General features: G+C 42.5%; 2 protein-coding genes and 1 long non-coding RNA gene across 18 annotated transcripts in view; 2 read left to right on the forward strand and 1 right to left on the reverse strand.

Annotated features, from left to right (window-relative positions):
* Positions 1 to 514: 514 nt before the first annotated feature.
* TM2D1 (TM2 domain containing 1) lies at positions 515 to 18,575 on the reverse strand. Of its 3 annotated transcripts, XM_085511674.1 has the most exons (7): positions 18,420 to 18,575; positions 17,758 to 17,827; positions 16,037 to 16,145; positions 11,903 to 11,994; positions 9,018 to 9,091; positions 7,733 to 7,851; positions 515 to 1,745 (listed from the first exon to the last, which is right to left on the reverse strand). In XM_085511674.1, exons 1-6 carry the CDS (start codon positions 18,564 to 18,566, stop codon positions 7,741 to 7,743), a joined length of 603 nt encoding a protein of 200 aa, XP_085367800.1. In that variant the 5' UTR covers positions 18,567 to 18,575; the 3' UTR covers positions 515 to 1,745; positions 7,733 to 7,740. The 3 variants fall into 3 exon arrangements, with proteins under 3 accessions (XP_085367800.1, XP_085367801.1, XP_085367799.1); XM_085511675.1 differs by lacking the exon at positions 7,733 to 7,851; XM_085511673.1 differs by lacking the exon at positions 515 to 1,745 and having other exon boundaries at positions 6,079 to 7,851.
* On the forward strand, positions 1,988 to 11,904 carry LOC116653785 (uncharacterized). 2 transcript variants are annotated; one of them, XR_014932834.1, is made up of 3 exons: positions 1,988 to 2,277; positions 3,266 to 3,371; positions 9,987 to 11,904. It is a non-coding gene; the product is annotated as an uncharacterized LOC116653785 (long non-coding RNA). The 2 variants fall into 2 exon arrangements; XR_014932833.1 differs by lacking the exon at positions 9,987 to 11,904 and adding an exon at positions 4,980 to 6,228 and having other exon boundaries at positions 2,139 to 2,277.
* Positions 18,576 to 20,521: 1,946 nt separating the features above from the next.
* Positions 20,522 to 27,781, forward strand: part of PATJ (PATJ crumbs cell polarity complex component) — a 137,257-nt gene continuing 129,997 nt past the window's right edge. For 5 of the 13 annotated variants that reach the window (XM_015870718.2, XM_015870723.2, XM_015870722.2 and 2 more), the window contains exons 1-4: positions 20,653 to 20,842; positions 25,146 to 25,222; positions 26,289 to 26,344; positions 26,427 to 26,593. In XM_015870718.2, the coding sequence (XP_015726204.2) occupies positions 26,323 to 26,344; positions 26,427 to 26,593 (189 nt within the window). In that variant the 5' untranslated portion in view covers positions 20,653 to 20,842; positions 25,146 to 25,222; positions 26,289 to 26,322. Of the gene's footprint in view, positions 20,921 to 21,997; positions 22,144 to 25,145; positions 25,278 to 26,288; positions 26,345 to 26,426; positions 26,594 to 27,781 lie in introns of those variants that run through there. The other 8 variants (XM_085511637.1, XM_085511640.1, XM_015870719.3 and 5 more) reach the window with 6 other exon arrangements.

Raw genomic sequence — 27,781 nt, forward strand, 5'->3', positions numbered from 1 at the left:
TATGAAGACTCACTTACATAAGGGTTCATTCTATCAGCTCTTAGGTATGTGGATAACTTTATTCTTGGGAGAAATTTCTACGAAGTTAGAGGCACTTGCAGGACCGGGCCCATATTCCGCCTTTGTAAAATGGCCATTGCACAATTACTTTGCCTGAAGGGGATTTCTGAATTAGAAGACACGTGCAGGGGTGTGGCTCAGGAAGGGAAAAATTGGACAGCCAGAGCATTAGGAGCCACTCTTCCATGTTTTCTCCCTCGATGCTGTCTGTTCCTGTGACATCAAAATCCCAGCTAAGTACTGCTGGCCAAGGATGGGCCAGATAAAATCACGAAGCTGCTATCATCTCGTGGGAGACAGCTCATTGTCTTAGTGACAAATTTAGTGCCTACAAATCCAGGCTTAGGACATAGTCCTTCCCTAGCCATAATCCAGCACTTGCAGACCGGATTTGTGTTAGTTACTGATGAACTGAAATTCCAGTTTCAAGAAGATAACAGCACGCCCATAGGCATGAAGTTCAGTAACTTTTATTAGATGCTTGGGAAGATTTAAGTGTTTCTACCTCTAATTTGACATCAAAATTCCAAGCCTGCATATGAATATGCACGTCGCATGTACTGACACCCCAGCACAGGAGCCCCAGCCCCAAGGAGGGATGTGGCATCCTGGCCAAGCTTGCTACTCCTGCAACAGAACATGCAGACTCGCAGCAAGCACAGAGTGACCGAACCTGAGGGAAGGAGCAGGAGACAGAAGTGGGGAATGGAGTAAATGGCCACAGTTTATCTATTCAAAGAACAGCAAGATGAGGGGGGAAAAAAGTCCACAAACCTTTAATTGTGAATGTAGAAGAGGGACAGTGATGTAACTGTTCCCAGGGAACACTATTCTTATTTTGTAGAGGGAGGTGAGCCAAGATACTTAAGCTCTAGAGAACCTTTAACACAGGAAGCTATTTATCATAACAAGCTTGGTTGATACTGCTCCCATACTGAACCAATTAGATTAGCCTATTTCGTCATACTTCATAACTTGGGATGATAGGTTTCCAAGCATGGTACAGTGCAGTAATTGAATTTTGATCAAACACACATGGCCCATAACCCAGTATGTGAAACTTTCAGAACAGTTCACAGCTTTTAAATATCCAGTCAACATGTTGCCAAAAGTACAGGATGTACTTGATGCAAGTGGGAGAGGAGGGGGGAGCACGAGTCCACGCCGTAACTTGGTACAGCTGTAAAACAAACATTTTTTTGTTCCGATTCTGTTCCTACTTTAGTGAAGGAGCTGGGAGGAAGACAGTGAATGTCAAGTAAGTCGTTTTTCTCCCCAACCCCCACGCCCCCCAGGCACACATTTCCCTTTTAACATTCTTAGATTACCACAACCTTTTAAATTCACTATACTGTACTTTCATACTGTATTAGACACACCAGCAATTATGTTTGTTAGCATGACACATCCATTGCTTACACTTAGTTAACAAAATAACTTAAAAGTCGCATGCATCATCCTCTTAATAGGGTTATAATCAATGGGACCATGGAACGAAAGCCCTAAAAATTACCCCCCACCTCTGCATTCCCCAGGCTCCTGCCTCTGCCAACACAATCCATATGTCGGGCAGTCTCTTCGGGCTCAAGGTGAACGCTCCGTTCTTTGCAGTCAGTGATCTCCTCTTACATCTTCCTGCTATGTTTTTTCCCCGCAGTAAATCCGAGGAACTTTGAAGAAAAATTCTGCGTAAAGGAAACAGAATACATTAATAATTTAATTCCTACTACTCTCCTGACTGGGGGCAAAACACCCACCGCAGAACAGGTTCACAATGAGGAACCTTGTGCTAGGCTTTATGCTGAGCGAGTTATGGCCATCCATATCAAAGCTGCTCTCTGGCCTCACCTAACGGCCTGGCAAGACTAAGTGATAGGGCAGGGTAACCACAGCCCCTGCAGATGGTATCTGCTGACTTCCTAGCTCTGTGTAATTTGGCCTGAACGGCAGCTGGAGGCAGAGCTGCTCTCCCACCACCCCAGGGCATCTCGGCCACCCAAAAGGGAAACAGCAGGGCAGGCAGAACCTCAGTTTTAGCTGAGCTGGTGCAAATGGCATAAAAGATGGGAATTATTGCAGGAGGCCTCTGAAGAGGGTAGGATCACACGCTTTACCCAGGAGCTTCTGACTGCACTCTGTGGATTGTCTGCCTCCAAGACATCCTGCACTCCTGCTCTGCCGTACAGCTGTGTAAGAAAAGCAGCCACGGGTTCCAAGGTACTTTTCAGAGGTAACATTTCATTCAGCTGTGCTATTGGCTGGGGACAGTTATACTGCACCACTACAAGCAGCCTGCCTCAGACAGAGAGCAGGAGGATGCATTGGAAGCCTTCTCCCTCCCCCTGCCACTCTCAACTAAGTTATGATGCTGCAGAGAAAGGACAAAAAAAAAGGGGAGGGAGGGGGGGAAGAATTCAGTGTTCAACTTATCAAACTCAGTCTGGGTCTCAGCTCAAATCAAGGTTAAATAGGCCTGTTCTAAGCCTCTTAAAGATAGGATTTATATAGTAATTACAGTAATGGAAACTGATCTTGATAATTTTTATACGGCCTGGAATTCTGCTGTGTCATATACATCTGCAGAGCCCGAGGAGCGCGCTTCTCACAGAGCACTGCAGTCTTGAAAGCAGCCATTGAAATGTGTAATGGAGAATTATCAGAGCACGAGTGTGGTGGAGATATAACGAACCACAAAGAATCAGAAATCCTGGGGAAAGCAAGGCGCACATGTTGAGGGAAGTTGTGCTTTTAAAACAGTTCAATTTCGTGGAAGTTTCTGGAACTGGATGTTCATCCCCACACTGCAAACAGAACTGAGAACGCCCCTTGATTTTTGTATTTCCTCTCTTTTCCTTTGCTACAGCCTTAGGTCTAGAGAGAGCAAAAAGCTTCTTGTCCAGCTGCAATCCTAACATCCTCTTTCCAGTTTCTCGGTTGTGCAAGGAAAAATACAGGAGTGCTGTCTTTGCTGTACGGCAAAGAAAATCTTCAGGAGATTTGGAGACCTGATAGGGGGTTTGGCTCCACCTTCAGGAAGCAGAAGGCAAGGAGACAACACGATTTTAAATTTCAGACATGCTTTCTGCCAAAACTAAGCCTACAACACCTTCGTACAGACATTGATTCCTCCCCAGTGTGCCTTTGCTTCATACATACAAAAGATTCCCTAACCTGATGCCGTGCTATTTCTGTGTTTTTGATGAAGGGTCCAACTCCTCGTGGAGCTTCTTGAGAACTTGTGGAAGGATGTCCCAAACCAGCCAACAGATCAAGGAGCAGCTGACGTGTGGACAAAGAAAAGAAGCTCTGAGGTGAGAAAAGAAAGTTGCTATACATAGGATGTTGTACTCCTGTATCAAATATTATCAGCCATTTACACCCTCAGTGCATAGGACATTTTCTCGTACACATCACAGGGATTAGAAAGGTTCTCTGAGTAACACAGATGAGCTGAGAGGAAGAAAGCTAGAAAAGTCTTGATCAAACTTCAGCCCAGTGAAGTACCTGAGTAAGGCTCGTATTTCACCTCTTGGTTGACTCTGAAGTTGAGAAAGTACATGCCCAGAAAGTAGTAGCTGGTTAAAAAAAACCATTATTTAGATGAATTAAAATGTATTCTTTTTAAAGAAGCTAAATAGTGACCTTCTGTAATGACAAAAATGACGAAGCAGTTGGAGATGAGACTGCCCTCTGTTTGAAAGACTTTATCTCATGTATCTGTGAGGTCCCAGGCAATCACACAATTGGTGACAGTCCTGTAAGGCAGTGGAAGCACATGGCTGCCCATGACACCGTGCCCTCAGCATCTCCCCAGTGGGGTGCTTAAGCACCCAACCCAACATTACTGCGTTCAGCGTGGTTTTATGGAGGAAACTGGTTTGAATACTGCCAAGCGAGCAGCAAGGATGGCTCTCAATGCAGAAATGGACTAAACACCTAATGAATCTAAAAATAAAATAATAAAAAAAAAACAACGCTGAGAAGAGATGCGAGCAGACTGAATAGACATCGCTGTGTAAGCAAATATAACTGAATATACTCCTGAGGAACAAAGGAAACAGTTCTTGATGGGGTGACAACAGATGTTCTCCAAAAAAATTCTAACGGAGCATTTCAAACACAAAGACTTTCCTGTGGAGCTGAGAAGTTTTGCTGGCAGACGCACTGGTAATCCATCTTTGGAAACATAATAAACCCTAACATTTAAGGTGCTATCACGTCCTGAAGGCAGAAGTGATATCTTCATGTAGTGAGCGGTGGGTGGTGGTAGAGAGGGAAACAGTTGAGATAACAACATGCTGTCACAAGAAGTTGTTGTAGCGTGGATTTAAATGGCTGGAGGGGTAACTCGTCAGAGAACTTGTTCTAAGATAGCCTTTAGAAAACGTGCTCTCTGTGCAAGTGAAAGGTATGCAGGTTGATCTCATAGAACAAACACAATCCATAGCAACTGACAAATTATGTGGGCACACCTAAGTGCAGCCACTTGCACCATGTGAATGAGAGCAGAGTGTCCGAAGGCCAATGCTCCTAATGGCTACTGCCCTCCCACATCATGGCTAAGTATATCGCAGTAAACTCTTAAAGCAGAGCTTGGAGTCCTCTTTGCAATGACTGACCTGCCCTGCTACTTTGGGAAGCTCTTGATTTAATTATTTAATTCCTGGCTGGGTTCTGCAGCATCTTCCCTCACTGGCTTTGCACAGGCTTTTAAATGTGAGGCACCTAGAATTCTTTTTTAAACACTTCATTTTTATTTTATTTCACTTTTTAATGCCTAAGATACAGAATAAAGCTTCTGTCTTTTTGGACTCTTGAAAGATCTCTTAAGCATCTGCAAGTCAAACGTATCGTTTTTCTGGAAACAAGGCAGGAGGCTGAACACAGTATGTTGTTTAATTGCTTTTGCTGCATTTCAGCTATTTTTGAGGAAAAGCTACAACCAAGAGAGAAGATTATTCCAGTGCAGTAGGAGCCATCAGAACCACAGAAACACTAAGATGGACAAGTTGATTGACAGGTGAATGCTAAAGCAGACAGCAACACAGAAAATCATCATAGGACAGACGTTTTGGTAAATATTACCGTAGCCAATTTATTATTAACACAGTGGGACAGCTTTACATCTTGCATCACACTTTTCACAGTCCTTATGGTAAACGTGCCGTATCTGACAATTACAAGATGAAAACAAAGACCTCACTAACTCTCTACTGGCCCCGCAGTACTATCTACTTACTCAATTAACCCTCTCCAAACTTCAGCTGTGCAACTGAGCAAGCGTGTTCAGATATTGTAATGTAATTTCAGTCATGTCCTATGCAAGCTGCAAAGGTTATGTCACCTGTGACATTAATTTCTACAGGAGGCTGCAGAAAATGAAGGGGGCTATGGAGGAAGTGGAATATTGTTTGGGAAGAGGATGATGTAGAATGCCATCTAAAGAGTAGAAAAAAAACCTTGTGTTAATGCTCAAAATGCTGTTCTGACTGGTCGCCCTTCTTTCTTGCTGCTATGACTAAACAGTGCAGTCCTGAGAACTCAGGAGTTATTGTGAGACATCATCACAAATAGAGGATTGGGATGAAAGAGTCCTATAGTGGGTTTTTTTTATCTTCTGGATTGTGTCTGGATAAATCTTCTGTTTCCACAGAAAGACTGTAAATTAACTCAGAATAACCGATCTTTCTCTTTGCCGACCACTTTATTTCTGGGAGTAACAATCTATCTGACAGACCTCTTAACTAATCATATTTTCATCTGCTTCACACAAAATGGACCCGGCATTCTTTTAAAGATAATGAAGCACAAGATGGACTGCTGCAGTCACTAAGTCAAGCCCTCTGCTACTTGTACATATGGAGATCCATTTTAAAATGAAATCTTATGAGACGAGTTCCCCGAGATCTCTTTTTTTTCTTTTTTCCATATTGAATTGCACATAGTATTGTGCTATTCTCAGAGCTGTATTATCAGCTGCAGGGTTAGAAAACAAAAAGCAGACAAGTCACAGGATGATATGAGCCATGGGATTTTATTTGATTCAAGCATTTATTTTCCATCCACTTCCTGTCTGGTTTTGAAAGTGCTCATTTCAGAAACCAAAACTGACATGCATAAAGAGAACTTGGTGAAAGACAAAAGGGAGACGCAACAAATATCAGGCAAGTGAATGAAGCTAATGGAGTATTTTTCTCTCTCTGAACCCACAAGTAGAGTATGTTACCAAGTATTCCAAAATGATGTCTTTTCATGTGAAGGGAAGAATTAGTGTTAAGTACAAAGTGTTGCATGTGGTTGATTCCCATTAGGTCATGTGTGTTGGGTTTCACTGATTTGGAAAGCAAAACAGGATTTTTATTTTACAAAGCTTCCTGTGCACCAAGTCTTAATGTGATTTTAAAAGAGACTAACAACTGTGCACTTAGAAATCAATTCCAGCATCTCATTTTTGTAAAGTAGTGGTTGCAGACACTAATAACGTTTTGAAAGTTTCATCTGAAAAGCAAAAGAATAGCCCAGAGTATTGAAGAAAATCTATGCTTTTTATATAGTGTGGATTTGTCATTCAGTTACTGCTGGTTTTCATAAAAAGGTGAAGGGAATGTTTAAAATTGGTCAAATAGTATCAAGATTCTGTTGACACGTTTTCTGTCTCTGTGTATATACTTTTCTTTGAAGAAACATCCACGTAAATCTTGGCTATCCTAAAGAATTTGGTCAAAATGCTTTGAAGGACACAGGATTTATTTCACAGAAACACAACTGATTAAAAGGAAGAACCTTCTAAGGGATTTATTCAAACAAAGAATTCACCTTTTGGACATTCTGTATCTGTAAAACAGATGCATACATTTCTTTCCAGAAAAAAAGGAAGTGTGTATTTTACTATGGGTGGTTGCAAGGGAGGGTGGGAAAATAATAGAAAAGAAATAATAATAATAATTTAAAAAAAAATTAGAATAAGCAGAACAGCTACATTGTATTCTAACCTCAGAGCACCCCAATGGTCACCCTTCTATTTTGTCACCCAGGGTACTGTTTTTTAAGTAGACACGTCCCTACTGTTGATTAGCGCTGATCAAACTGTACAGCTTGCCTCAAGTTTATCTTCAAACATTACAGAAGTAATTGTTTCAGTTAAAAGGATTTCACATGTTGTGCCAGCGCAAGTTTTTGGGACACTTGGACTTTACTTAACAGGATAGAAAGAAAGGTCATTTCTGTGGGTTTGGGTTCATTTCCAAACTGTGATACATGCAGCTCTGAAAACAGACCCAAGTGCATTCCTGGCCCATCCGTGCTAAAACTCTCATTGGTTTCAGTGGGCTAAAGACCAATGCTGCTCTTCAGAACAGCCTCCTTCCCTCCCTATGACCCCTTAACTTACACTGAGATGCAGAATAACATTGGTGCAAATTGCAAAAGTCTGCATATTTCACGATGGCACAACCTCACCACAAGCTACGTGCTCGCAGAAACAGAGCAAGGAAACCTTTGGCTCCTTTGTGGTAAACTCATTCACTTGATGAATTTTCATATTTTATCATCTTTGTTCAACGTGTGTCTAATCAGTTCTGACGAAGTGTCATTAATAAGTCATCAGCTATTCCAGTGGACGACTGCATCCATCTGTAAAACTAAGGCGCGCTTCTGCGTATGTGACACTTACTGCCAGGGTTAAGGGTAGGTCTGCATTTTCCTGAACGTTGTGTTGGTAATAGTGAGCCGTGTGAGCCTCGCTCCGTAATAATCTATAATGTAACTAGAGCCATCAGAAGGTCCAACAATCTACAAGAGAAAAAGAACCGAGACTTCTCAATATAAAGTGAAATATACGCTTTGTGCTAATGTCTCAATTATTGCTAATTTTCCCATCATAAAATTAGTCATGCTTAATTACCCAAACAGAAACTAGATTTATTTTGAAGTTATGCCGTAGTTTAACTATTTTAGTGAGAGCTGTCTCGGGAGGAACGTTTCCCTGGGGCTTCTAATCAACAAAATTACATAGCTGGGCATTGGTGCTAGGTTAAGCTGATGAGGATTTGAGTCACAAAATCAGGCTTACAAATGAGTGGATCCCAAACCACTTTTCTTGAACAAAGGCAGGCAGGTAGGAGAGAATTAGGCTGATGACAAGATTATTTGCAGTACTGCACAGGTAAGAAACAGAGAGATGGAGAGAAGATCATGGTGTTTTTGTTCTGGAAATGCTAAACTGATAGAGAGTCACCAGGGAGATGAATAAGGAGAGCTGAAAGATACTCTCAGTGTGTCTGTAAGCCACGAGGCAAAACACACTGACAGTAAAGAAAGGAACTGAGGATACATGTACTTTAAAAGTTAAATACTTTTCTATTCGCCCACATAAATCATTTCTATATCCTCAATGTATTTTGAGTTCACAATAGGCGGTGCATAATTTGTGCTCAATGGATGCACTGTAAAATAAGACAATTTAGCAATTAGATGATGTCACAAGATATCAGCTGGGGATTTAACTATTGGGAATCCTACAGTAACAGCTCTCTAGTGATGCGGGAATTAGGTTTGAAAAGGCAGGAAAAAATGGGCAGTGTCTTCTCAAGTGTATGCTGCCTTAACATCCCAGGTGATGGGCTCCACCAGTAACAAAGCACATGTAAATACAGAGCTTCAGGACTCTGGGAACACCAGGACACCTCTAGGGTGTCACAGAAAGAGCTCAGAGGTTCTGACACAGAGTTTATGGTGCTACAGATTCCGAGCTATTCCTTACAAGTATTTAAAGACAGTTCATCTATTTAATTTTAATACCAACAGTACATTTCTTTTGCACCTGTGTTCTACAATATCAAGCTGTAAACAGAGCTACAAGATATGACAGTTCTTAAGGTTAAAATGCCAACAAGGAATTAGTAATCAAAAATTTAGCAAATACAGAATAGTTTTTTGCTTTGAGAGCAATGACTTACCTGCATTGAAATAAGTATGAAATCAATTAAGCTGCCAATTCCACAAAATCCTACAGTGCAGAACTTTAACAAGCCTAAAAGAAAGAAAAGAAAATTTAACAGCAGCTTTAAGCTGGTGTCTATGAAGTCTGTATGTTGCTGATAACAATCACATCCCAACTCTCCGCTATATATAAGTATATATATACATGCATATATTTAGAAACAGAACTGAAGTCAAATATCTTTAATTATCGGGGGAAATACCACCTATATATGCCTCCTGAATGCACTTGAGAGATTTTAAAGTAACATTCTTTTAAAATGATAAATATTCTTAAATAAGTCAAAAGTTGATAATCAAGATACTGGAAAATCTCATTTATTTGCAAACAGAGAGAAGAAAATCCCAACTGGGGCTACAGAATTTACTTATGAATAGAGGGCGACTTTCTATCGTGAGTTGGAGCACATAATGATGTGACTTACAGAATGAGCCACTTTAGAGAACTGTTTCAGTATCGCTTTTGTAGTTTTGCTGGAATATGAATTTATTTTGAGTATCTATGTGTACATATACAGAAATGCTTCTTTTTAATCAGCGTTCCAAAAAGGGTGGGGTTTTTTTATACAAATAAATGAAAGATTCGTAGAAAATATATGGGAATAGCAACTAGCAAATAAATGTTTCATTGAGAGGCAGACTGCTTTTGGAAAGTGTGTTCAGAACAAGATTGACTTAATTATTTTTTTTACTTTTTTTACTATCAGTAGTTTCTTGTCCAATCAACAAGTAGTACTACATATATTACAAGGTGATAGTTGCTGAGCTAAGCAAGCATCTAGGTTATTTGGAGAATAAGAAGACATTTGTCTCTTTACCCAGGAACAGACAGTATGAATAGGAATGCATATCTGCTGCACTTATGTTAGTTATAGGCCATACTGCTCAGTGGAAACTCTAAAGGCATATTCTTACTGTACTTCCAGGGACCAGTATGCTTCTGAGACAAGGAAGAAGCAAGCTGATAACAGCACCCGGGGTAGCACCTTGTGGCACTTCTTGCCCAGCAACAAGTTGTGCTGTGCTGCTAATGCCTGGCAGTGAGAAAACACACCAGTTTTCCCCAGTCTGACGCCTGAAAGTCTCCTGACCTCTGCCTCCTCCTCTGCGCTCCCCTCTCTCTCAGAAGCAGCAATCTGCCCAGCACACCAGCTCCTCTTCCCCGTGCCCTGTTTCTGTGGCTACACATGGAGGAGAGTGGGGGAGTAGCAGCTTGCACACTGTGGGAAGAGCATCTCTGTCTGGAGACAGCTCCCATCGCTGACAAGATGAAATGAGCTGATTTATAAACTCTAGCGAGACAGTTTATCATCATTGCGTGGAATGACAGTGCAGGCAGAGAGAACAGAGAAAATACGTCTAATGACCAAGAGGATGAATAGCAGGACAGTCATTCAGCTGATTAAAAGAAAAGCCCACATGCATATTGCAGCTGAAGTTGTGCCACTTAAACGTGCAAAAAACTCAGTGCATCAATGTCGAGAACAACTCATTCCCAGAAGCTGTCAGGTGAGATTTGCTGTGGTCAGACATGGTTTGCCTGGGTATCAGTGCAAACATTACATAACAAAACAGAAGGGAAAGAGCCACCTGAAACAACTAGCCTTAGGAAACATCAGTTGCACGTAATCTTTAAATGTTAATCCCTTTCTTTATCACTTTTGCCAAGGTACAGATGACCCAAAAGAATAATTTACCACCACGAAGGAATCCAATTTATTAATTCCATTTTTCTACTCTCCATTTTTTCTTCTTTGGCTTTTAAAAGACAAATTTTTGACTTAAGAGGTGTTTACCTCTAAGTCTTTTAACTTTGGGCACTGGCTACAGAGTATTCCTGTGGGGTAAGCAAGCATGAGCCATGCAGAATTCCCATAAAGGAACAGAATATTTCTATTTATTGCACTGCAATATATTGCAAAATATATACTGCAAATTATTATTCCATATCCAATGATATGACAAAAATGTGCACCTGAGCAACTCCCAAAATATCTTCTTATGAAACAGATGGACAAAATCAGAGCTAATGATGGAATCTCAAGGAAAAATGACACGGATGTGAACGCGAGATTAACCAGAACAAATTAAAAAACAAAACAAAACAAGGATTTCTATTTGATGGGCAGAAACTCAAGACTCCCAGCTGAAAGGGCAGTAACGTTTAGTTTTTTTCAATTCATTGCTCCGTGCCATCTAGACTTGAATTTACTCAATTTTTTCTGGCTCAGAAAGAGAGAAAATCCAAGTCAACAAAGGTAGTTCTAACATGCTTAGGTCTCCATGTTATTTAAAAGCCACTAGCAGCGTCTCCCTGGGAATCAGGTCCTTAAGCAGTAAGAAGTGGTAGTTCCTATTAAAAGTTCCAGCTTCTGCAGAATTATTATTAATACCATGAACCACCTCAGTGATAGCACTTGCCAAAATAAATTCTACATCCCCAAACACCAGGTTTGTCATAAAGTTTGTCCCCTATTTACCTGTTAAAACAAAGCACCATTTAAGTAGCTGGCACATCAGTCAAAACCACTCCTGTTCCACTGGCTTACAGAGAATGCAGAGTTAAATACCAATGTAAAGCAGAACAAATGGCAACAATCATGTTTGCTTGTGAAGGTTTTATCTACTGGACAGCTACATATCCATTTGTCATCACTGACTCCAACAGAGCGGAGGTATAATGACCCAGGATTTTATCTTATTTGAAAACAAAGTAAAGATTCTAGATGTAAATAACAAAACTATAACAGTCAGCACTTTTTATTCAAGATATGTATTCACACAAACAACTCAGTCATTACAATAAGCTTTACCTCAAAGTAAAAATAAGAAATAAACTTACCTAAGGCAGGATAGCCTAGATAAAATCTATCTGCTCCCAGCCATCCAAGAAATAAGGACAGAGCCACTGCCACTTTGTAAGAGTATCCATTACTGCCAAAAGAAACAAGCAATGTAGTCTGCAAAATATATTCACCCCTATTTTTGAAAATTAAAGTAGTGACTCATTTGATGCTTCAGTTTAAAAAAAAAAAAAATCAAGTCAGATTTGTTATTGATCTTAAATTAACAGAGACAGAATTGATGTTAAGCTTTCAGACTTCACAGACATCTTCCATAAAGCAACCTCGGCTTTCCCAGCTCTAGAATACTCTTGCAGAATACTGATTCTTACAATTCTTATTCTGGAACTAAATCATCATTTCTTGTCAAGAAAGACATAATTCAGTTGCTGATACATTCCCAGTTTTACAAAGCATTTTCTAATAGGTCAGCCCTATTGAGACAACACCAGAAAGTTAAGAGGTGTACGCACACTGTCTGTAGGCATTAGCCTCACATCCAGCCAAATAGAGAGGAACAGGGTAGACAGGTGAGATGTCAGCAGAGACAGTAATTGCAATGAGATCTGAAGGAGAAATGAACCATGGCCACTGGCTGAAGGAGCCACAGGAAGGATTCAGCAAAAAGGATAAGACATGTAGCTATCCGCGTACTACACACTAAGGACAGTAAATGGCACAAATGAAAAGAACTGTGAACTGTACCAGGATGTCAGTGGCAGACAGACACCTTCAAGTTATGCATCCCATGGCCAGTCACACCCAACACACAGATACAACAGGCTTCCTGAGATCTATACTAATTGGCACCGTTCTTGCCAACAGCTGGAGTGATGTGGCCACCGAACCATTCGCAATTTTCAGTCACTGCTGATGTGAACTTCATGTTAATAGGCAAGCTAGAAATGTACTGCTCCCAGTACTAAAGCCATCCTTTGCTGCATTGGCGAAAAGCTACCCTCTGAAAAGAACAGAAACCCAAATGTAATTAGGACTTTAAAAAAATTCAACAATTTACTGTTCTGATATGTGCATTAATATGTGCCAGCAATTACTTAATAAGCCCAAATTAAACTCTTGGTTGACAGTTGAATAAAACATAAGAGTTTCACAAAAGGCAGTAGCTGAGAACGGTCCAAGTACCTTTATTGAGCACTTTCAATGCCAAATAAAGATCTACATTTTTGCTTATTATCTAGATTTACTGACTTTAAAACTTAATGGCAGCATTAAGTGATTAAACGATGACTCTTACCTCAATATTTGTTATTTAGTGCTTATTAGCAACACAGGACATACTGGGCATTTCTGGAACCTAATGTAACCTAAGTGACCATCTTTAGAACTGTCTTGTTTCCACTGCAAAGAACACTAATTGTTTTATTTAAAAGTTGAGGTAACCTTGGAAAATGTTTATCAACTGAGATGTATCAAGAAGTCACCCCAGGACACCAGTACATAGAACTCTTGTGTAAAAGGTGGGAACACAGTTTTAGATGTTTCTGATCAGAAACAGTAATGAAGCAAACTTAGCATCAACACTGCATTGAGATGCTTTTAAGAGGAGAACAATATGCACCTCAGCAACAAAACTGAAGGGCAGAAGAAATCTACCAGGAAGGGGAAGCATGTAAATGCTGCCAACAAGGGCGCATCCACCCTTGTATATCCTTCCTTATTCATTCTTTCAGATGTGCTGAAGACTAATCCAGCAAGTAAGAAAATATAATCTAAAGTAAGTTCCACAATTGGGTAAAAATGCAATTCCTTTTCATTTGTTTTTCCAATTTTTCTTACTCATTGGCCTATTCAGTCTTTCTTTGTATGTTTCTCCCAGTTTCTATGTAAAAACTTCTCTTCCTGCTCTTCATACCAGTTGATACTATGCATGATGCTGCTACATGTGACTGTTTTCTGTGCTCTTTCAGCACCTCCTAGCACTGCTGGAAGGCCTGCCCACACTGAACTGCAGGACTTGCACAGCCTAGCGTTTTAAGGGCTTCTTGCTTGGAATGATAATACTTGAATGATATATATTTTGAGTAATCAAGGCTTCAACATATTAAGTGCAATATATGACAGAGTGCCAGTTTGGGGAGTTTTAGAATTTGGCAAAAATCTACCTCCAAAATATGAAATTAAAACCAAATCAAATCAATCACAATTCCCAGCTCTTTGCTGTGCCATCGCAATTAGTAATTACAAGCTTTCCCATGAACAAAGACAAGGAACAACTGAATTTTAACACACCCTCTTGAAATAGGCTCGTGGTCTTGCTCTAAAAGAACAGGGTCCCAGAACTGCTGCTAAATTAGGGTTTTGGCTAAGGACAGCATGCTCATCTGCCCCTTCCAAAAGCCAGGGCCAGAAATTAACCTGCTGCCCCCACACCAGGACAATCCTGCTGTAGGAAGATGCCTTCTCAAACCAATTTTCTGGTTAAATGATGTGTGGCTATTTGTGCCAGAAGACAGCTAGTTTTCATCACATCTCAGATAAGATGTTGGAAAATCTCCAAAAAGCAGCAGAAAGTGCAAGCGTGTTGTTGTAATATCAAGCTGGAGAATCCAGCTTAAAATAATGTTTCTAAGACTCAGGTAAAAAATACTTTATAAAAAGGCTGATATAATGAAAAATAATTACACTTTTTAAACGAACATACATGCAAAGGATGGTCATATTAGTCTTGCTGCCATTTTTACCTGGTTTGGCAGCCTTACCAAGGGCATGCCTATTTAACTCTTCCCACATTTACATCTGAATTTCTTAGAGGCTCCAGCAAACCCGCGAAGGGTCCTCTGTCATACAATCATAGATTGGAAAAGCCACAGCAAGTTGTTTTCGTAGGTGGACCACTGATTATTTTATTACAAATAATAGTCAGTGTAAAGTGACAGACATCAGAACATTTTTCCTGCCTACATAGATTGCCTTAAAAAAAAAAATCAATTTTATTAAACGAGTGTAGTTCATCTTATTCTCAGTCCCCATTGCAGATGGGACTGAAACACAATTGCTTCTGGACAGAAACATGACCAAAGTCTATTTTGCTGGCATTTAAATTTGATTAGATTTAATAACATGTTTTCCACAATTTGCTGAGCTCTGACTGTTGAGAAGACTATACACAGAGAAAATATTTATGAAACTAAGAGGCAGAGCTGTTCTCCTGAGTTAGACAAGTTACTGAGCAGTACCACATCAGAGCTATCTGCCTACTAGAGCCATACCAGGGTCAGCTCTAACCCTAACCCTGTGAATACACAGCAAACATTGCAAAAGATTCCTGTGTGAATCTAACAAAAAAGAGAAACAAATGGTGCTGACAGGTGTTCAGTGATCATTAACACTGGCCAGTTGGAACATTTATTGGTGTCCAGAACTTTCTGTTGTCCACCATTTTCAAGTTTCAGAAGCAGGCTCTTAAATTACATGCAAGACTTGATTAAACACAAAGGTTATCCAAAGTTAGAGAGCAATTCCTCTAAAAGAAATTTTCAGGGATCTGAATAAAGATCGAAGCTCCCCAGTATTCAGGTGTACAACCTAAGCTGCAGCTACAGGCACACTTTAAATCAGCATGAACTGGCTGCTGAGCACTGTAGCACATCCTGGCCCTCCTTCATCCACTCTTCCTTACCTTGAGTTACCCTCATCCCAGTTGCTTGCTGGCACAAGCACTTGAAGTGACTGTACTGTGACTCAGAATGGGGAACTGATCCACACTAGTTCACACATAGATCACTTCCCTGATTGAGTATACAGTGGAGTACCTCAGGGAAAGGGATGGAGAGGAGTCCCCAGATAGCTCCTTTCAGCAGCTGTGCTGATTTTAAGCATATGTGAAATGTAGCCTTAGAATCTGTAGCAGTTCTTTGCCAGAGTAAGTAGAAAGGCAAATCAAAGACACAAGCATAAATAAACAAACAAAAAGCGTCCAAAACAAAGACAGATATACTTATAAACACACACGCTGGATCCTTTTATTACTTATAATGTTTATTTGGAGATGAAGTACTGGGCAACACATGTACAGTATTCTCTGTTCTTCCCTCTGTTGAGGCATCGTACCATTTTTGAAAAATTTCAATGTAAAACAGACAAAATACTACAAAAAATGATGGCATACTTACACATTACGACATGCAATAGGCTTGTAAAATCCAACTTCCTGTCCAGTAAAGACTTTCTCTATGCCAAGGTAATCTCTGCAAGTAATATTTGGTGCTGGCAGGCATTGAACTGAGGGCAAAAAAAAAAACCATATTTGAGATGAAACAGTAACTGACTGGGCACTGTGGAATTTTTCTGGCAAGACACAACGTTACACTGTACAACAGCTTTGAGACTGAGCACACACAGGCATGTTATGTAAAAGAAGTTTTAAAAGCAAGACCTATGACCAACTTGTCTTTTTGCACAACACAAAACAAAATACAGAGACCTAATCGCTGCCAATTCTGTTGCCATTTCCATTTTTGCTTCATTAGGAGACAATAGGAGATCTAATAGAGAAAAAGAATCATGAGAACAGTCAAATATTGGAACAAGCTGCCCAGAGAGTTGGTGTAATCACTATCCTTAGAAGTTTTCAAGATCTGAGTAGACGAAGGCCTGAGCAGCCCTCTCTGAATTCATTGCCAATCCTGCTTTGAGCTGGAGGTGGGAGTGTGTGACTTCCTGAGGTCTCTTTCAACCCAAATCATTCCATTATTCTAAGCCAAGGCTCGACTTATAAAAGAGCCAAAGTGGAAGGCACAGCAGAAAATGACATCTGCTAAAAGTCTGCAATGTATTATTGGAATATTTGACGCTCTTCAGTGTTTTAGTGAGTTGTTTTAAAAGAAAAAAAATCCAGTCCTTCACCCATTTTCTATCATCTTTGCAATAGAACTACTAGCCAGGTTCAACATTTCTTTCCGGATTTCCCAATAAAGACAAGAAGACAAGGATTTTGATTTTTTTTAAATTATTTTTTAATATCTACTCATTGCATCCCAAAAAATTAAGTTCGGTTTGGATGCTTTGAATTAAACCCCTGTTGGTTTGGATGATGAAACCCAGAAATGTTTTTAGACTAATAGTGCTTCAAGGATGAGCTATATGAATAACTTTTTATTACACACATAATACTGTAAGAGGAAGTGACTGAGATACTATGGAGACAACCAAGCCTGATGTATCTGTAAAAATTCTATACGGATATAGAAAAGAACATGTTAATTGATTTTGCAACATTCCCCACTCTGAAGAAAACATATGGTGTATTAAAAGCAGTAATATGGTAATTGGTTGGACACAACTACCAATCTGATCAAACTGCAGAACATTCAGCTCTCTGACTGGCTGTTTATCATCAGGAACACATACGAAATAAACCAAGGGACCAATTTCAGCATGTTTCTGTTGTACGCCAAGGAACATCAAAATAAATGTAACTGCTTTCAAAACAGAGCCTTACGGCACCAGAAAAATCTTGATGACGGAGGGCACCATCTTTCCTTAAAAGAAATTTTGAAGATTGTGAAGCTGTTCTGTCAGTTCTTCTAATAAGTGTGTGCAAAACAGACTATGACAGGGATGGTCTGTTCTAATGGCAGGAGTGGAGAACAGAGCCTGGAGAATATAACATACTTTGAAGAAATTTAGCAGAATCCTCTCTTACAAAGGCCCTGATCAGAAACAGTGTATTTCTTTCAGTAAAGCATCCAATGTAGGCAAATGTGTAGGCTTTCATGCTAGTGATGTTCCTGATCCCATGTTTCAGAAGCTCATCTAGCAGGTTCGCGAATGTAAGAATCGAGTACTTCCTTGGAAAACACAATTACCATCAATACGTGTTAGGAATCCTTACCATATGCCGTGTGATTTGTGCAATTCATTGGTTCCTGTGTGCTATTGTCTATTTTAGGCTCATCACACATATATGTTCAGGCAGTTGAGGAAAACATTTTTCATATCAAACACTCCAAGAGGCTTAACACTCATTTATTCCCCACTCTTTCACCTCTGAGGATTTAAGACCTACCTTGATGTCAGCTTCCCTTCCTCCCCATCCCCCTGATAGGAACGGCACATCACCATGCTGCAAATCTGCTAATCCAATTTAATACACTGCTACATTGCATAAGCTGCGCGTTAATTAGCACTGCAGTCAGCACGACCTGAGGGAACCACAACATTTATCTGTCACAGCCTCTGCATTGGGGCAGCACCCCAGCCTCATTTCCTGCCTTAACTCAATACAGAGATGCTTCAAACTGAGGCAAAGGGCCGAGTGTCCTGACAATAACAATAAGAAGGTGGGGAGGACGGTGGTCGCTCATCCAATAGGATTTTTGCGTTGATAAACAAACATCGTGGCCACACACACCAGCCCCATATAAAAGCGTAGCACACACACAATCCCCTCCCACCTTTCCCTCAGGGGTTTTGCTCTGACCCCTCTCCCGTTCCCCCCCCCACTCACACCGGGCGGCCCCGACCCATCGCCATAACAACGCGCCCGCTCTCAGGATATTGCCCCAGCCGCAGCTCCTCGCACTTGGGCGGCGGTTCCGAGCTCTCCGCTCCATCCACGGCTGCGAAGCACAACAGGAGAAGGATCAACGCCTCCCGTTCGCCTCCTCTCCCCCCCGGGCCGGCCGGCAGCAGGGCGGCCATGATGGAAGTGAGCGGAGACAGTCAGCTGACCCGCGGGGAGGAGCGGGCCCTGAGCGGGGTGAAGCGCTGCCGTGGGGTGAACGCGGCTTTGGGGGGGGGCTGAGGTTGAGTGTGGGGTTGGTGAAGGTGCTGATTTGGGATTTATTTGGGGTTGACCTCAGCAAATATGGCTCCTGAGGGGCTTCACCTCAGCGCTGGGGACGGAGCGCGCCCATACTAAAGATGGTGCTGGAGTAGGCCTCTCTGCAGGCCTGTTCCCTGAGTAAAGATGGCGGCGCCGTCCTGCCCTCATTCAAGATGGCGGACCCACGGAGCGCCGCCTGAGGAGGAGGAGGCCGCGGGCGGGGGCGGCGTCTGGAGAGGATGGAGCGGGGAGCTGAGCACCGCCCTACTGCTAAATACCGACTGCAAACAGCCGGGCCTCCACATGTACTGTAGCCCATGAGTAGCTCGTGAGCTGTGCTCAATGTCCTGGGCTCCTCTGGGAGAATATAAGAAACAGTTTCCAGCATTTATGAGGCACAGCAGATGTCCCGTGCTTGCTGTGTGCTGCCAGGCCAGTTCCCTGCAAGAAATAGCTTGAAATTGTTGCTTTATCTTCACATAAAACTGGTTCTGTGCTTCTAAATATGTGCTGTTGTTGTTAGTTTTGTTTCTGAGTACCTGGAGCAGACAAGCTGTGTCTTCAACTTGTGCTTTTTGTGAGGCATTATGTGGTGATTTCTAACCTTTTCTCGCCCTTTTTAAGCTCAGTTCCTATTTTTCTAGCGTTTTTGAGAATTCCAGCTCTCAGCTGTGAGCTGCGCAGGACCCTGAGCTGTTTACATGGGGTAAATGGACACTGAGTGGCAGATGTGCCCAGGACAGGCAGCAGTGCTGTCAGCGGGTTTCCTTCTGCACCAGAAGCATTTCATTAGAAACATATGGGGACCCAGAGACTGAAAACAATCACAGACTCACTACAGTTGGAAAAGACCAGTGAGATCTCCAGCCCACCATCCAGCATTCACTGCCCACATCCCTCCGTGCCACCTCCCCACAGATCAGGAACATCACCAGGGATGGAGATCAAACCACCCCCTGCACAGCCCATGCCATGTATCACCATTCCCTTCTGAAAGTCTTTTGTTATCATACCTGGTTATTTTCCTGAGTGAATGGTGACTTACGCATAAATCCATTCCTATGATTTGTTATTGTTCCAGGCACTCAAAGAATTGGTAAAAATGTGGATTTAAAAATACACGGATGTCTGACAAAGATCTCACTGATGTGAAATAGCGCTCACAGCTTCGAGGGGGATTTGTGTGTGCTAAGTCCAGCAGATAAACTATGCAAATGAAAATTGATATTCCCTTCAGCAATTGGGACAGAAAGGCCACGCACACAGTGCACCCTGCAATGAACTCAGCCCTCCAGATCGGGACTGGGGTGCTCCAATGGGAAATGTGCTGTGCTTCTGTGTCTACACTGTAACTCAAGGATGGATAAATACAGGGCTTGTGGCTCGTCACTGTCAGGAACGTTGTCACTTCTCACGAGCGCTGCGTTAATTAAAGTTGAGAGTGAGGGCTGGGAAGTTACACAGCAAGAAGCTGAATTGCTTTCAAGGGAGGATGGAGTGGTGTGTTCTTAGTGTGTTGTGTGCTTTAGTGCAACTGCTATTGCTTTGAATGGAAAACAAATTGGGGGAGGGAGAGAGAAAATGCTTGTTTTGCAATGAAATGCATTGGTTTGGAAATGCTTACCCAAGTGCGAGAGCTACACATGAGCTCAGGAAACTGTGTAGCAGAATAAAGAGTTTTTGTGAGGTTTCATTTTATATTTTCAGTCTGTGAGTATATATACATAAGAGCAGACATATCCACAATCCAGAGGCGCTCCATAGGAAAAGCATTACAGCTGCTTAGCTCTGTCCTGGCCCCACACTTCTCGAGGCTTTTCCCATCTCAGTGATAGGGTCCGTGCTGCAGAGCACGAGCACAGCTCATCTCATCCCTACAGGACTCAGGAGCTCGGAGCGCCTGAGTTCTTGTTTAGCCGTCGCTTTACTGCGCATAAATACACAGATCGCTGTCTCGCTCTCGGCTGACCTCCCGGCACTATTAAAGGCGGCTGAGGGCAGCGTGGCCGCTCCTTCCATCCCATGGCCGCAGCCCGGCCGTGTGCCTCCCCCGCCCGCTGCCCGCCCGTCCCCCGGGAGGCGGCTCTCCCTCCGCGCCGCCCCGGCTTCCTGCGCCGCAGGTGAGGCGTGTTGGCTTCCCGCTTCCGCCCAGGTGAGAGCCGGCGGCCATCGCTGCACTCCGACCGCCTCCTCCTCCTCCTCTTCTTCCTCCTTCTCTTCCCGGCCGCAGGTATCGAGCGGCCGCCGGCCCCGCGCCCACCGCAGCGGTGCGGCCCTTCTCTCAGCAGCGTCCCGAGGGGCGGCGGGCGGCTCGTTCGTCCCGCTGCCCTCCCTCGGCTCGCGGTGGGCCCGGCCCGGGGCGGCCCCATGGGACGGCCCGCTGCCCTCGGCGCCCGGTGCGGGTGTAGCGTGGGGCTGGGGAAGGCAGGCGGCCCCTTTGGGGGCTCTGGCTCAGTCACTCAGTGGGGTGTGGGCAGCTCCCATCGCTTGGGGTGATGGTAACATTAAGTTGTACCGGAGCAGGTTCCGGTTGGATGTTAGGAAACATTTCTTCTCCTATAAAGAGTGGCCAAACTTTGGGACGGGCTGCACAGGGAGCGGTGGGTCTCCGTCCCTGTTGGGGTGTTCCATAGCTGCAGCAATGTGGCACTGAGGGATGTGGGGACCTTAGAGGCCTTTTCCAGCCTTTTAGTACATTTGTGGCATTTTTCATCAGTGCTTTTCAATCCGGCAGTTCTTAACAGTTTTTTGATTAGTACTTATTTAGGGATTGATTAATAGGACAATTGTTCTCTGCTTTCTTGTCAAGTTTTTGAGGCTTAGAAATGGAGCATGGCTTCAGGTTTAACAGTTCTCTTCCACAACAGAATGGTTTATCAGTTGAATGCGCTGTCATCACCGGAGCTGGAGCACTCAGTGTCCTGTTGCACTCAAATTAGCTGCTCTTTAGATCCCAGAAGTAAATTTTCCACGAGTTTTGCTAGGACAGGTTTCGTAGCATGTTCATGGCTGCACTGAGTGGCCTCAGTGTGAGCTCAGCCTCCTATCAGACATCAGAGGCCCCATGGCAGTGCTCCCCTCTGGGCTGCAGCCCACAGGAATTCAGGTTTTGCCTGTGGGAAGCTGACGTGCCTTGGACATGAATAAGGCTGCTCTCAAAGCTGCTAATCACAGGTACACGGGATTCTTTTGCTTTCCTCGGCCTGCAGTCACTGAGGGCTTCTAACACCGGGATGGTTTCCCCACAAAGGTGGTTTATTGATATTTGATGATATTTAGCTTTGGCCTGTTTTTTACCTGAATACACTTGGTGTGCTTTCATTGATGTACTCGCAGCACCCTTCACTTGTTTCTTTCTTGCAAGAGCCTGGAGCAGCTCAAATACACTGTAGTGATTTTATAAAGACTGTAACAAAACACAGCACAGCAGTCCTTGGTGGTTTCATCTGTGAGGTGTGTATGTGCTAAGTTTGGTTGGATTTAATTTTCCTGTATGTTTGAAAGTGGAAAGCCGAGCAGAACAGCCAAATGTGCTACAGTGTTATTCTTTAATCAGTGCATACTGCTTGTAAGCTATGTCATTTTTAATACTACAGCTTACAGGTGATGCTACATTATGAACACTTGAAGATGAAGTTCATGCTGTTTTCTCTTGCTTTTACCTTTGCTTAGATGGAAATTTTCCAAGCTAGAGATGTTCCCAGGACTGATGAAGACGCCCCATGCACATATCAGTCATTCCTGGTAACAGGGCTAGGAAAAATTACAGCTGCACCAGTGCAGAAAGGTGACTTTGGATCGGGATGTACCCTTGGCTGTTTGCTGCTCAGATGGCCCTGTTAGGAGCCTTGAAAAATAGCAGCAGTTAGCACTGTGTGGTGAGGACTTGCAGTGTTCAATGGCCCAGAAGGTTACAGTGATACTGAGAGCTGCGGAGAGGCAGGATTTCCCCTATGAGCACAGCTCTTGGAAGGATTCACGTTGTTGGGGGTGAAGCAATTGTAGTTGTTAGGTGAGAGGGGGGACGTGGGCAGAAGCAGCTCTGTTGGCTAAACCGTGCCCTCCTCCAGCTCCCAGCACAGAGCCCCTTAGTTTTGTCTCCCAGGAGCCTCCGCAGAGCAAGAACTTGTCAAGGCCACTGCCAGAGGTGTCGTGTCGTTCTGAGCCTGGGATGTGCCGGGCTGAGTGCCCCGTGGCAGCTCTGGGGGGTGATGGCAGGGGAAGACTTAAACCTTTCAGCTCTTCTGATGACCTCTGCTGGCACCAGCATGGGGGAATTCCTTTTTTCTTAGTTTGCTTTTGAAGGAGATCCAAGTCTTAAGATTTCATACAAAACCTTATGAAACTTTCCCGCTCCCTATGATGCGTTGAGTTCAGCTCTCAAAAGTGAAGACAGTCAAAACCCAGATACACGCTGTGCTGAAGAGTGGGGTTTTTTTCTGGGGTTACAAAACACTCCGCTTTCTGAAACTCATGATTTTCGCAATGATTTTACGATTACGTTGGGACTTGTGACATGAATTTTGAACTTTGAGGTTTGCAGCTTTGTCTACCAATAAGATAATTAAGTGGCTGTAGAAATCTGGGAATGGAGTTGAGGAAGTTGAATGCAGAGTGGACAAATAGTTTTTTACAAGACAAACCATGGTGTTTTGGGTTACTTCATAACTATCATCGAGGAATGGACCTCTTAATTTGTGAATGATCTGTTGGCACCCCGATCAGGTCTAAGCATCAGTACTTGGAAATTGATTAATGATTATGTGTTTGGGTCCTCAAACACAAACAGGGCTATAGTGGATGGAGCTGTGTGCTTCTCTGGAGCCTGAACACCAGTCTTGGGGACTTGTTCTCAATTACATATTACTTGAAAACTTGGAATTAGCTTGTGTTCTCAGGGATCCCCTCGCACCTGAAGGAGCTGTCTACCTTAAATCACACCTTTCCCCCCCCCCCCCTTCCCCCCCGGCTCTTTTTATGAAAGAAAAGAGAACAAAGAAACATTAGGAGTGGTTTTAACGTATTGCTCAAAGAAAAATATCACTGTAAAGCATTGCAAGCTGACTAGAGGCCAGCTTTAATCACGAGGGATCCCAAAGTGCTGTGTAAACTTGAACTTTCCTGCTAACTGTACCTGAGGTCCACTTCAGCATCTGCTGGAGAGAAGTGCTCTGCAGTGGTTCTCAGCAGTGCTTTGGGGCAGCCCAAGCAGGAAGCTGATGCTTTCTTTAATGTATTTCCTTGTGATTTTATGTTTTCTTTTTTTCACCTCCTTCTCCAGGGGACTTCTGCATGTTAGATGGAGCCTAGATATCCTACATACATTTTTCTGCTCTAATTTTTCTTCCTTGGATCTGCACCCGTTGCCATAATTGCTATTGTTACACCCGCTGTAATGGAAAAAAGATTAATCTTGGAGACTGTCAGCACGGCTCTTTGAGGCTGCCTTTGAATGACGCAGGCTATTTCTCATGGTACAGTTTGCCAGCACAGCTGAGCTACTGCAACCGCTAGTTGCTGCTGCAAGGTGTGGTCCTGTTCCCAGCCCCATCCCATGTGCTGTTGTTTGAGCACTAGGTGGGCAGGAGGCTCGGCCCCACCAAATGTGGGGGCTTGTTGGGTGTTTAACTCCCTGCTCCAGTTCACTGTGGGATCAGATGAATAAAGGCCAGCCCAGATGGGACGGGAAGGAGGACAAAATGCATGAAAGATACTTTGGCTTCTTGGCTGTTAGATGGGTACAGTGTTGTCAAGTTGTTATTTCCTGCCATACTGCATTTCTTTTCTGGGTTTAATCTTCACCCTACCACTGGCATTAAGGTGTTTCAAGTCACTTTTCCTCATAGGAGTTCTTGTGTATCTCACTGTTGCTGGTTTGCTTTATTGTTTTACTGCTGATGTGAAAACGGGGAAGTTACATTGATTATGAAGGGGAAAAAACCCTTCATATTCCTGTTTTTTAAGATTCACACAGTATTTTTAGCTAAGGAGGTGAAGTTTGGACTTCTTGGTTTATGTGAAGACTCAGGAGTATATAAGGAAATGGTATTTTCATCTGTACTTCAGAATCAGATCTCAGCACAGAATCAAAGGCCGCTGCTGTGCTATTTTGTTTCAAATAGAAAAGGAAATAAAGCTGCAGAACTCACATAAGTTCAGATGCATTCCTGAAAGTCTTTCAGGAGTTGTGTGCCTCCTCAGCCCCTCCTATGAATTTGATTTGAAATGACCTCCTAAATCTGTTAATAGTCTTGTGAAGGGACTCATTTTGCTTGGCCCTAGGTGGAAACCATGCAAGTCCACCGAGTTCTGCAGGAATTCTCGTAGAAGCCAAAATTGCTTACATTGAGCAAAGTGTACATAAATCTGAAACTGTGCTTTGTGACTTACCACCTATTTTTTTTTTTTTTCTTTCTTTTTCATCTGCTTAATTATTATTCTCTTATGTATTTCAGTGTCTTCCTGGAATTCCAGACATTTTTGGCTGGGGCGTGGATAGGATCAGAGCTGAAAGGGTCAGAGGTTCTGCTGGGTGAGCAATAATACACAAACAACCATACTCGCTCTTGGATTGCAAGATTAACAAAGTAAATGTAGAGCTTTTTTTGCAGTATAGATTTTTTTTTTTTCCCCAAATAATTCCAAATTTATATTGTTCTGAAGTTGCACTGTTATATACAGGGCATAGTCTAAATTATGTAATTTGTGCTATTAAACAGTTGACTTCTTTCAGAAGAGCTTGTACTAAGCGAAGAAATCTTGTTTCTTGTGTTTTTGGTGTAACTACTTTGATAGGTTTCAGAATGAGAGGCTCCACCTGAACTTTATAACTTGCAAATGAAAGTCCTCTAGGCCTCAGCCTCAGCTGCAGACCTGTTCTCTTTCACGTTGCAGAGAGGGTGGGAAAGGACACCATGTTCCTTTAAAGCTTGTCTCATATATAGGAAAGAGAAAGGCAAGCACATGGAGGAGAAGGACATAGTTTTCTCTTACCTATTTGACACCAAAGCTGTCACTAAGATGCTGGATTAGGAATTGGGTTAGCCAATTTGGGACATTGATGCTATGCTGTTTTGTGAGCAAAGGGGACCTCATCATTTTATGGGAACTTCTTGAAGAATTGTTTTATTTCAAGATTTCACCTGTATTGCCACATAGCAGGGCTGAGCTGTTGTGAGATACACAAATAATTAAAACAAGTGGAAGTACCTGCTAAATAATACAAAGAGTTAGGTATTGTGTATTTGAAAAGATCACAGTTTTAATGTTCTCATTCCAGATAATTTGGTTGAACATAGCTGTGTTGATTTCTTTGACCAATTTGTTGCTTTTGTTTTATAATGTGTATTATTCCTCATCTTTGGAAGAGTTGTTCTTCCTTTTCTAGTGTAAAAGCAGCAGCACACAGAACAAGGAGAAATTTGTGAGTGTGCTGGGCTGCTCTGCAACTGGCTGTACTGAAGAGCTAATTGTGGTGTTCTTTAATTAATTTTGTTATAGTTAACTTAATATTTTACTACTGCATTTATTGACATTCTACCTTAAAGCATTCTACTCAAAGATATCATGTATTTGTTTGTTGTTTTTATCTCATCTAGATTATTCTGAGTAATTCCAAAGATATTCTCCAACATGCCTGAAAACCCTGCTGCAGGTATGTAGTCTGAAAGTGAATACTCTGTTAAGTGGTGAGAAATTATGCTCCATTCCTAACATATAACTACTTTGTGGTGCAGATAAACAGCAGGTGCTGCAGATCATTGACCGTCTGCAAGCAAAACTGCGTGAGAAAAGAGATGTCCAACATAACGAGAACCTGTCTGTGCTGCGAAACACGCTCAAGAGCCCTTTGTTTAACCAGATTCTGACCCTCCAGCAATCCATCAAACAACTGAAAGATCAAGTGAGTGTAGAATTACAATTGTTGGTGTGATTATAACTATACTGAACTTGGAACAAAAGTCTGTGTAGGCATGCGCTAATGAGGACAGTCATTAATAAGCTATAAGTTGGTGCTACTGAATGTTGGCCTTTTTCTTGTCAAGCCTGTATCTATTGAGTCACTTCTGACATGAGAAATGACCTTACAATGCTCTAGTCATGGGGCACCATGCTTTGATAAGGGTGTAGAAGAGACATCGAGAACCACGTCAGTCTGAGAAAAGCATCTGCAAAAGACATCAGCTCTAATACTTTGAGTTCTGAAAACAGTTGAAACTGAGATTCTCTGTTTTTCTCAGTACTGTTCATCAGCTGACTAGCAGCACCTTGTCTCCTTAAAAGACACTATCCGTTAACTGCTGCTGACTTGTACAAGAATGGTTAACATGCTTTGGGAAATAAAATGTAGAAAATCACCCTGAAGATGTGCCAAGCTCTGATGCAGACATATCCAACCTAGCTTTTAAGTCAGTTAAGTATGGCAGTGGAAGTCATAATGCCAGTAGATGCTTGGATCTTGTAGACAAAGATGTTGTTGACACCTCTACCATGCAGTTTGCCAAGTCAGGCACGGAAGCTTAAAAATCAGGGACTAACTTGGCACACTCTATGCAACACTAATTCCTGTCTTTGCTGTTACTGAACCTGTCCAGCTGCAGATATGGTGGGGTAGGTCTCAGGAGAATGGTGCCACCATGCTGTCATTGCTAAATATATTGCCAGTATTGCTGCCTGGATACCATGTAGTGGCTCTGCCATTCATACTTGTCTTCTTCCCCTGTTTGCATTGTTGGAGCATCTGCTCCCGTCTTCCAAATCTTGAGTGCACGTCTGCAAGCTGTTAAAAGTGAGCAAAAATCCAAATCTAGGCTCATGCATCGTAACTGTGGCATAATAGATTTTATATCCAGAATGCTCAGGCTTAACATGTCTAGAAAATAAAGTTTTTGGGTTTTTTTGTTTGTGCTTTTTTTTTTTTTTTTAAATTTTTCTAAGCTTGTCCCCTTTGAGAACTTTCATTCAGGATGGGATTTTTTTTGCTTTACTTCGTTGCACTGGAAGTGTTTCTGCTTTCCTTTTTGTTATTTTGTTGTGTCCTGTTATTTAACAGGACTGGAAACTGAACTACAATTCTAGCTGTGGTAGCGTG

Source organism: Coturnix japonica, chromosome 11, assembly GCF_054131305.1.
Source record: "Coturnix japonica strain WE chromosome 11, WE-NBRP24, whole genome shotgun sequence".
NCBI lineage: Eukaryota > Metazoa > Chordata > Aves > Galliformes > Phasianidae > Coturnix > Coturnix japonica.

Excerpts from the sequence above, each read along its gene's own strand:
- TM2D1 (XM_085511674.1), bottom strand. The coding sequence starts at position 18,566 with ATGGCCGCCCTGCTGCCGGCCGGCCCGGGGGGGAGAGGAGGCGAACGG. Across the intron at positions 16,146-17,757 it reads CACAAATCACACGGCATATG|TTCAATGCCTGCCAGCACCA; the intron begins GTAAGGATTCCT and ends TTTTGCCCTCAG. Across the intron at positions 9,092-11,902 it reads TCTAGGCTATCCTGCCTTAG|GCTTGTTAAAGTTCTGCACT; the intron begins GTAAGTTTATTT and ends TCTTTCTTTTAG.